This window comes from Neovison vison, chromosome 6, assembly GCF_020171115.1.
Source record: "Neovison vison isolate M4711 chromosome 6, ASM_NN_V1, whole genome shotgun sequence".
NCBI classification, from domain to species: Eukaryota; Metazoa; Chordata; class Mammalia; order Carnivora; family Mustelidae; genus Neogale; species Neogale vison.
The window spans coordinates 224,405,100-224,415,347 of NC_058096.1; the positions used below are offsets into that span (position 1 = coordinate 224,405,100).

Sequence of the window (10,248 nt, forward strand, 5' to 3'; positions counted from 1 at the left end):
AGCTGGGCCGCATGGACGTCCACGGGGAGGAGGGCGTGAGAGGACCTGGGATCTGAGGAGCTAGGCTGGGGGCTCAGCTGGGGAGGGAGGGGCTGCAAGAGAAGAGGGTCGTGGGGGTCCCCCCAGAGCTCAGCAGAGAGGAGTTTCCACCCGGTTGGGCTGCTCTCCAGTCCCCAAGCACACGGGCCCCTTCCCGCCTCCTCCGGGTCCCCAGCCGGGCCTGAGGCTGTGGACACAGAAGGGATTTCCAGTCTGGGGCCGGGCATTAGGGGCTGGGAGTGGACGCCTAGATCACCAGCGTGGTCTGTGGTGCCTTTGGGGCTGGGAGTGGGCGCGCGTCGGGCTCAGACACGCTTCCCTTCGGTCCCCAAAGGGGTGTGTGACCTGAGAAGCAGCGCTGATGGCCGTCACAGTGGCTGCTGAAGCCGCAGTGGCTGTGTCCAGGCGCAGTGCTCAGCGCCCCCAGGACTCCCGAGTCCCAGCTGGTTCTGAGCAGTTTCATTCTGCAGAGAAAGGACCAGCACAGAGAGGTGAAGGCCCTGCCCTAGGTCACACAGCAAGAACACGGCGCAGCTGAGACCCCACCCTGGACCCTCAGCCTGAGGACCCTATCTGGGTCCTGCCCCTGAGGTTGGGGGGGCCACTTGCACCTGGGTCTCTGGTGGTTCGCAGCTGACCCTTGACCTCTCCTTTTCTGTCGTGCCCAGGTGACGGTGCTCTGCCCCTGCTCCTGTCCCGCTCCGCAGACGCTCCCCAGACGCTCCCCATCGAGGCCTTACGGGCTCCTCACCTTGGCTTTGGATCCTGGTCAGGCAGAGCTGCCTCTGTCTCTCCTTCCTCGGGTTGGGCCTCTGGATTTTCCTCCTCTAGCCGGCCCTGGGCTGGGCCAGCAAGGCCAAGAGATGGGGGGGCCGAAGACCCCCTTCCCTACTGACCCCTGCCTGCCTCCACCCTCTGCCTGGGGTGAGGGTGTCCATACCAAAGACAGAACCTTTTCTCATCTCTGAAGAAAAGACATCACAGAAACAGTGCTTTCTCTCCAAGCCCTGGCCAGGGTCCCCGCTGGGTCCAGGAGGCGGCATCTCTTTCCCCAGAGGGACCTCAGCTCACCTCCCTGGAAAGATGGGTTCCGTCCTTGACCGGCTCAGTTTCTCCACCTGAAAAATCAGTGCACGGTTGTCTTTTATGGGGAAGAATTGAGGGGCTTTGGGTCCTCAGGCCGGGACACCTGTGGACATTGGCATTGGGGTGGGGGAGCCTCAGGGCTCACTGGGACGGTGGGGGACATCGGGCAGCACCAGGACAATCCGCCCTGGTGGGGGGCGGTCATGAGGGCCCTGTCTGCCCAGCTGTCCATCTGGACTGGACATTTGGGTCTGTTTGTAATTACATGTGGGGATGATGGACACTGAGGGGCCCTCCGGTTGGGAGGCCCAGGCCATTTTCCCAGGTGGAAAGCAAGGCACAGGTGTGTCCTCCTGTCACGGGAGAGTGTGTCCCTGTGGGGGAGGGGCGCTCCCAGAGCCGTAGCACTGCCCTCACGACTGTTTCCAACCCCAGATACAGTGTCCCCACTCTGTCAGACCCAGCCGGTCCTCTCCAGGGAAGCACGGTAGTTTATCTCCTGCGGGCTGCAGATCACGGTCTTTGAAGAACATTGGGCAAGGAGTCTTCCTCTTCTCCTCCTGACTGCTCTTAACTCAGCCCCGAATGTGGCCTGGCTTCTCAGGTGTCCCCACTGCTGTCCGCTAGGATCCACCGCTTATCCCCAGCACCTCTCCAGACCTTCCCTCACGTGATTTCTGGGCTCTCCCTGCCAGAAACCTCATCTCTCTCTGGGACCCCGCCTCTGACTATACCAGAGAGCCCTTCCCGACCCTCAGCACACCCTGCCAGGGCCACACATGTGCCTGGGGTCTGGTTTCTGAGGTCAGCAGGCCCCATCCCCACACCCTGGGGAAGCAGCAGCCCCCATAGTCTGTCTGTAACATAGTCTGTCCTCCCTCCTGTCAAAGGGCGGAGCCGAATGGGACTCTGATAGAGGTATGGAGATGGAGGGGCCAGTCTCCGTCCGTCTATCCATCCGTCCATCCATCCACCCATCATCCATTATTCATCTCATCCTGGTACCCTTTGGTATGCCAGCATTGGGCTCCCCATATCTGCCTGGACCTCTGGTGGGTAGCGAGGATTCAGGAGGGACCAAGACCGGTCTGTCCTCACGGAGCTGACAGTCGAGTGACATGAAGCAGCAAATCCCCTCTAAGTGTGTAATGACAACAGAAAAAGATGGAGGCCTGGAATTTAGCCCAGGAAATCCAGGAGGGTGGGAATGACACAGAGTCTATGGTCTGGAGGATAAGAGGCCCCAGGGAGGAGGACAGCATTCTAGGCAGGAGCAATAGCATGTGCAAAGGCCCTGTGGTGTGTGGCTTGCAGCACAATCAGGGGCCAGAAGGGTGGCCTGTGTGGCTGATGGTGAGGTCAGAGGGGTAGTGGAGTGGAGGACACGGCTGGGGGAAGCTTAGAGTCAGGGACAGCTGCTGGAGAGCTTTTAAGCACAGAAAAGATAGAATTCCCAAGTGGGAAGTATACATTGGGGACAGGAGAGGAATAGGGGGCAGTTGGGAGAACTCACTGGGCTCTGGACTAGGGGAGTCTCAGAGACTTGTAGGCTCGCGAGGGGTCCTGATGCACTTTGTTCATTCGTTCGTTCCCTTGTGTCGTCCCTCAAAGCCTGCCTGTATGGAGCACCCCTGCTGAAGCCTCTGAGTGCTCCCATTCTCCCCACTTGACAAATGGGGAAGCAGAGGCTCAGAGGCTGACGGGCAGAGCTGGGATTCTCACCCCCTCACCTCCCCTGTCCAGCTCTCTGAGCTGGGAGAGCCCCGTCTGGGGGGCCCCTGCAGCGATAGGGCCTGTGAGCCTCGCTGCCGCCGGGTCCCCAGGTCCCTTCAGTTACTCGGCTGACAGATGCTCCTTGGGCCGGCCTCATCCTCAGGAAGCCTTGGGGTGGGAGGCAGTCAGTCACCATGCAGCCTTGGACTGCTTGTTGCCCTTCCTGGAATTGGGCTACTGCCCCGTGCCTCAGTTTCACCATCTGGAAACCGGGGACAGTGGCCCTCCTCCACAGTGGGTTAACCTGTGCCTTGCTGGGCGGAGGTCTATCAAGGGCAGGAGGCAGTTGCGTGGGTTAGGGCGACTTCTCAGGATTGGAGCTTTTTTCTTCGCACTTCCTCAAGGAGCTGTTTGCTAGTGGCTGCCAGGGGCAGCCTGGCTCCTGGGAAGCACCCTGTCCTTCCTGTCTCCTACAAGGTTAGGTCCCTGGGGGCTGGGAGTGGAGGACCAAGGTCCTGCAGCATGAGGGGGCCTGACTAGGGTGGGAGGGGCCCCCTCCCCAGCCTCCCCTCATCTGATCCCAGGAAAGCTGCCGCTTGGGGTGTGGGGACAGTCCTGGGGCCATGCCACACCCGCCAGCCTCGGGGCTCTGCAGAGGAGGTCGGTTTTGCTGACTGGGAGAGGCTCCTGTTTATGGAGCACAAGGCTACCTAACCGGCGGGCAGAGCCAGGGCCCTGGACCCTGCCTCTCCTAAGGCAGATGTCTGGGACATCCTCCCAGGTTCCTTGTCTCTCTGGGCCTCGGCTTCCCCAGCCCCTGAAGGTGATGGGCTTGGGGCCCAGGGGAGGGGATTCTGCTGAGCCTGCTGTGCTGGGGTCCCTTCGAGGCCGGGCCGGCCTCCTTTCCCAGCAGTAGCAGCATCCAAGAAACGACGCCCAGTGCCTCTGCACGGTATTCGAGGCCCTGTTGTAAACTTTCTCCCTGTCGCCACCCATTCACCGTCACCCTGAGGCGGTGTGCAGGGGCCAAGTGCCCAGGGCACAGAGGCACAAGTCTGGACACCTGCCAGCCATCACGCAGCAGCAAGTGCTGGCATCAGGGTTCCAAACCCAGGGGAGCCCCTCCAGATTAGGGTCCCTGGTTGTGCAGCACGGGAACCAGCTCAGAAGAAGCTCAAGGCCCCCGCCCTCAACCCAACAGGGAGGAGACCCTGCCCCAACCGGGTAAGAGGGCAGTGAAGCCCCCAGGACCCGGCCATGTCCACCCACCCACCCCGCCGCCCCGCGACCTGACTCCGTCACTTTCCCTTTGTGCACGCCTCTGTTCCTGTCCATGCAATAGAGGAAAGTGGCTTGCGGCCTCTGAGGCCCGCTTCCCGCCCACTGCAGGACCGAGCGCTGTAGCGCTGCTTCGCACTGTGGTGCTAGTTCATCCCCTTGTCTGGCAGGTGTTTGTTATAGACCCCCGTGTCTTGGGGTCACAGCAGGGGTAAGGCTGCCTTCCTGCCTTCCTCCCTGCAGCTCATGGCCCAACAGGGCAGTGGGCATCAGCCAAATATGTGCTCTAGGGCGCTCTTCATCATGGCTAGAGATGGGGTTCAGTGGACGTGCGGTCCGGCTGTGATGCTTCCTGGAGGCCCAGGTGAACTGAGGCGTTCACTGGCATCTGCCTCCCCTGTCGGACTTGGTGGCCGTGTCCTCCCAACACAAAAGGGCTCAGTGTTTGCTAAGAGAACAAAGCTGAGACAGACCATGCGAGTCACGGACCTCTCTGAGCCTTGCTTTTCCCATCTGGACCATGGAACTCCAGACCCCACCTCACTCCGAGGGGTTCTCTCCCACTCCCTCCTGCCCCTCTGCACTGCCTTCTGCTGGTGAACCAGCGGTCAGACCAGCCCCCATCCGTGCTGGGGCTGCAGGAGGAACACAGGAGGCTCCTGGACAATCATAATTTAATAAAGTCCAGGCTTTGGGTTAGTCCTGGCAACCCATTAACTTGCTGGCTTCTCGCAGATCAAGACTGGACCGGGACCTGGTTGGCTTTAGGGTCCAGAAGGGGACCTCGAAGCTGGGAGGTAGGGCCAGGGGTGAGGAAGCAGAGGCTCAGGTGGGTAGAACTCAAGGCAAGAGTGGTGGGATCCGGGGACCCTGTGGTTTCAGGAATGGCCAGGCCTGGGGGTGGGTCCCAGCTGGTCCCTCCACACCTCTCAGTCTCTGAGCTGTGACAGCGTGGTGGGGTTCTCTCCCGTCTCCCCTCAGATCACATTTTCCTGCTACCCGTTTGTCACCAAACCGACACTCACAATGTGCCTGTGTACCTGTCCACCCGCGTCGCTGGCACTGGGAACCACTGGTCGTCTGGACCCCGCGACCGCTGCCACCAGCTGCTCAATAAACACGCAGGCCACTCCTCGGGGGGCCGCTGCCGAGTGGACACCTGTTTCCCGCGTCTTAGCTGCTGGGTCCTTAGGGCTGGAAGGAGACCCTCACTTCGACCCGCCCTGGCGGGGTGGGGGGAGCAGTGGGGCCTGCCCACCGGGCTGCTGTGAGCGCTTAGGGGCCTGGCCCTGACAAGGCGCTCCGGACAAACTCAGCTGCGCCCCTCGTTGCCGGGACTCGGCCCTCCCGAGAACCGCCCAAAGTGAGCGTGGGCTCGGGCCCCGCCCAGGCGGACCGAGGCAGGGGCCGGGGGCTACCGGGGGTCCCCGACTTCGCGGGTCCGCACGCACAAGCGCTAGGATCCACACGGCGCCACCACCTGCTGCCCTCCTGCCTGCGCGCACCCGCCCCCGGGGTCCCGCGGAGGGGCCGCGGCCTGAGAGAGGGGCGGGGCGGGGCGGGGCGGGGGCCGCTCGCGCGGCCGTACTAGGAGGAATACGGCGGCGCGGCGGCCGGGCTGGGCGGTTTCCCGCCGCCGCCGGTGAATGAGTCCCTGCTGCGCCGCCGCCGCCGCCGCCGCCCCTGCTGGAGCTGCGGCCGCGTCCCCCGCGCGGGCCCCGGACCTTCGCGCCAAGACCCCGGCGTGCCCCGCAGGACCGCCTGCAGCCTCGGGCCACCGCCGCAGGGCAGGTGAGTGCGGGGACGCAGCCACGGTCCGCAGGCTCTGCGAGGGCCCCCGCCCCCACCCCAAGCCGAGTTGGGGGGGGTGGAGGGCGGAGAACTGGTGGGAGAGGTCCCCTCGCTGTGCCGTCAGCCCCCCGACTCATCTCCTGTCCCAGCCCCCATCCGGGTGCCTGCGCCCTCAGAGCTGGGCGAAGCCACAGGTGGGTGGGAGCTGCGGGGGGTGGGGGCGCGGGGCTGGGACATCCCGGGGGTCCGCGCACACACCGTGTGTGTCTTCCCTTTGGACTGAGCGCAGACCGTTTAGAAAGCGCTTTGAGATCCTTAAAACGGGGTGGGGGCGGGAGAGGGGCCGCTCTCCCTTGGGAGCCACCGGGGAGTTGGAGCGCCGCCCCCACCTCGCTCCCTTCGCACAGGGTCTGGGAAGTTAAGCCCGATCTCTCTTGGGAGGGGAGGGAAGGCGCGACACGCCCTGAGTGATCCTGCGGGCTCCCTGAAGGCCAGGGCCTTGTCCTTGTGGCCCCCTGCACAGGTGCCAGGAACACCCCCCCCCCCCCCCCCCCCCCGCCCTCCGCCTCTTCCAGGCCCTGGGAGCCTACAGCTCCTGACCCCTGCTTCTCCTCCCAGACTCTGCAGAGTTCCTCCTGACCTCCCCCCTGCCTGCCTCCATGAAGAAAACCAACCTGTGGTTCTTGGAGCGTCTTCGGGGGTCTGGGGAGAACGTCCCTCCTGGGAGTGAGGCTGGGGACAAGACTTCCAAGGGGCCCCTGTACAGCAATGTGCTCACACCCGACAAGATCCCTGACTTCTTCATACCCCCCAAGCTGCCCGCTGGCCCCACGGAGCCCGAGGGGCCGGCTGAGCTGGGTCCCGCCTCCTCAGAGCAGAGCCTGGCCTCAGGGACACCCCGACGGGCCCCCCGGAGCCCCCGGCTGCCGGCCAAGTTGGCAGCTGAGAGCAAGAGCCTGCTGAAGGCAGCCACGAGGCATGTGATCCAGATCGAGAGCGCAGAGGACTGGTCGCCTGAGGAGGCTGCCACCAACGCTGACCCCCAGGCCCAGGGCGCCATGTCCCTGCCCTCCGTGCCCAAGGCTCAGACGTCCTACGGCTTTGCCACGCTGGCAGAGAGCCCCCACACGCGGCGTAAGGAGTCCCTGTTCCACAGCGAGCACGGAGCCCTGGCCCAGGTGGGCTCTCCAGGTGCCGGGCGCCGTCGGGGGGGCGCCAAGGCCAATGGGGGAGACGGGGTGCCAAGGGAGGCTGGTGGGGCCCTCATGAGCCCCGGCCGCTACTTCAGCGGTGGGGAGAGTGACACGGGGTCCTCTGCCGAGTCCTCCCCTTTCGGGTCCCCTCTGCTGTCGCGCTCCGTGTCTCTGCTGAGAGGGTTCGCCCAGGACAGCCAGGCCAAAGTGAGCCAGCTCAAGCACTCCGCAGGCCGGCCCGGCTCCCTGTCTGCCGAGGACAGTGCTCCAGACACCAGCCCCAGGGCTCGGCGCCGCCTGGCCCGCAGGCCCACCCCCGAGCCAGGGCCAGAGCCCGGCCAGGCGCCCCGTGCTGAGCACGCCGTCCCGATGGGCCCCCGGGGCAGCGTGCGGCTCCTAGCGGAGTATGAGGCCGCCCAGGCCCGCCTGCGGGTGCGCCTGCTGGCCGCCGAGGGCCTCTACGACCACCTCTGTGACGCCCGCTCCATCAACTGCTGCGTGGGGCTGTGCCTGGTCCCTGGCAAGCTGCAGAAGCAGCGCAGCACCATCATCAAGAACAGCTACCACCCCGTCTTCAACGAGGACTTCTTCTTCGATGGCCTGGGGCCGGCCAGCGTCCGAAAACTGGCCCTCAGGATCAAGGTGGTGAACAAGGGTGGCAGCCTCAAGCGGGACGCCCTGCTTGGGGAGAAGGAGCTGCCCCTGACCTCGCTGCTCCCCTTCTTGTAAAGGCCCCCCACTCCCCGATGCCCTCCTGCTCAGAGCCCCTGTGGGCAGGAAGCTGGGCCCGGCCAGCAGCCCGGGAGGGGCAGGGTGGGGGCTGGGGGGCTGTTTAGGCTCTGGCCGGGCTGCAGGCAATGCTGGGGTTACTGGCGACCGTGACCAGAATGCGCTTGCGTGGGCCCATTTTTTCAGATGAGGAAGAGGGGGCCGCCAGGGAAACGAAGGGGACACTTTGCAGGGCGGAGTGTCCTCCCCGACCCTGTGCCCTAAGTGGTTCGTGCTCCTTCACCCTTTCAGACTTCTGGAGAGGGGTCTTCTGGGGAGGGTGGTTGCCAGGAACCCATGCCTGGGGGCCGTGCAAGTGGATCACAGGCCTGGAGGGGCCGGTTCCGAGGCTGAGCCCAGTGTTTCCCACGGTGTGTGGGACTCTCCCTGGCCTGGCCCAGCAGACCCCTGCGCCCCCCTGACAGCAGTCCCAGGCCCGGGATCCGCCGACAGCACCCGTGAGGCTGCAGGGGACACCCCACCTGGGTTAGGCTCTGGAGCAAAGTGGGTTGCGGAGGCAGCAGGCCGAGGAGGGAGGCCGTGTGGCTGTGGGGCTGGGAGTGGAGGCAGGACCTCGGAGGCTGAGGCTGTCCTCTTGCCCCGGGAGCCTGTCTGCTGTTCTCCAGCGCCTTCCCTCCGCCGCCTGCCCACCTCACCTTCAGGAGCCCCCCCACCGTGGGGGGGTATGCTTAGAGCAGGCCCAGAGCGAGGACCCCAGCCCCAACCCCCCCCATTCCTCCAAGGCTGGGGGCCGCCACCCCCCTGCGCAGCCCTTGGCTGCTGGATGCCAGGAAGTGATAGCCAGGGACTGAGGCTTGGGCTTTCCCTCCCGCAGGAAATAGGTTTTGGTTAGCATGGGTGGGATGGAGGGACAGAGCCGGCAGGTGGGGAGGACCCCTGGTGTGCCCCTTCATGTTGCATGGGTTCCATGTTGTGTCCGTCTGTGGGTCCTTGAATGATAGTCCGTGAACATTTCCCCGCTTCACCCAGCAGAAATGGTGCATTGGAAGGACGGGCCAGGCCAGGCGTGCCTCTAGGTCCTGGGCTGTCTGGTAGGCATGACTGGACTGGGGCAGCTCTTGGGGTCCTGGGCAGCCCCCCCCCAGACATTGTCCCTCCTGACTAGGTTTCCAAATGGCATCGGGGGAGGGACGAAGGAGATCTCCCCCACAGCCAGGGAAAGCACTTGTTCCCCTTTGCACTTTGGGACTGAGAATTTGGGGCCCTGGGAGCTGAGGCCCCTTGCTGTGCGCCCCCTGCCCCCCCCCACCTCTGTCCTAGGCCTGCTCCTTCATGCTCCCTGCTCTTGGTGTTGGGGGTTCCCCTTTCCTCTAGAACCTGGGGACCCCCCCCCCCCAGGGCCAGGCTCTTGGGCTGGAGCAGGTGGACCAAGGACCATGCCCTGAGTCAGACGCTTGGAGCTTGTCACCCCCTCCTTGTCACCCGCACCCTGACCTCCCAGCCCTGCTGTCCCTCTGGGGGGGGCATTCTATATGGCCCCACACTATTTGATATCTTTGTGCTCCGGGGTGACTGTGGGTAAATCTTTAAGACACCTTCTCCCAAGTGTGTTTGTTTATAAATGCTGTTTTTAGTGCAATAAAAGTGTTTCTGGGAGTGCGGGGGTGGAGATCTGTTTGCTTTGGTTTTTAATAACAGGCGGAGTTTTGCCTTGAGCTCCAGGGAGGGCGGTGGGACCTTCTGATCAGAGAACCCTTTCAGCTCTCAGGTGCTCTGCGTCTGCCTCCTGCGTGGGGTGGGGGTGGGAAGGTGGACTGCACCGGGTTGGGGGGTGCTGCCACTGGGGTCCCAGGGCCCTGACACGGTGCCGGCGAGCACGCATTAACCCCGGGGTCTGTGTGCAGGTCCTGTCCGTGCCCAGCGTCTGCACACGTGGCAACCTGCCTCCCAGACAAGGGCAGGAGTCCCTCCGTGGCGTGCTCAAGGGCCTCTAGCTGGTGAGAGCTGGCCTGGAAGCCGCACCCTCACTGGGGCCCCTGGAAGGAGGCCAGGACCTGCCCCTTCCAGGCTCTGCCCACCTGTAGACACACTGGACTTGCGGTGTCATCACCAGCAGGGACCCCGTCAGATGCCGTTGGCCACCAGAGCAGGAGCACCGCCCCCCCAACCTGCCCCTCGCTGTCACCTGGTCTGCCTCAGCCCCTGTGATCAGAGAGAGAGCAGGAAGCAAGTGCGTCGGCCAGGAGGCGCCCCCACCACCCCGGACTGCGGGGTAGGCCATTCACATTGATGCTGGTCCCTGGGCCTGGAAGGTCTCCTAGCCCCCAACTTCACTTTCAGTCTTCGGCTGAGATGGCACCTCCTCCAGGAAGCCCTCCCAGTCCTCTCAGCTGGGGTATGGGGCTTTTCTCAGTACGTC

General features: G+C 64.3%; 2 protein-coding genes across 4 annotated transcripts in view; both read left to right on the forward strand.

Moving 5' to 3' along the window:
• SHC2 (SHC adaptor protein 2) overlaps positions 1–5,277 on the forward strand; it is a 32,060-nt gene extending 26,783 nt beyond the window's left edge. For all 3 annotated transcript variants that reach the window (XM_044254763.1, XM_044254762.1, XM_044254764.1), the window contains exon 13: positions 708–5,277. The gene's annotated coding sequence lies outside the window, so the exon portion shown is untranslated. The remainder of the gene's footprint in view (positions 1–707) is intronic.
• A 543-nt stretch (positions 5,278–5,820) lies between these two features.
• C2CD4C (C2 calcium dependent domain containing 4C) lies at positions 5,821–9,478 on the forward strand. The gene is made up of 2 exons (XM_044255471.1): positions 5,821–5,907; positions 6,526–9,478. Exon 2 carries the CDS (start codon positions 6,567–6,569, stop codon positions 7,827–7,829), a length of 1,263 nt encoding a protein of 420 aa, XP_044111406.1. The 5' UTR covers positions 5,821–5,907; positions 6,526–6,566; the 3' UTR covers positions 7,830–9,478.
• The last annotated feature ends 770 nt before the right edge of the window (positions 9,479–10,248 follow it).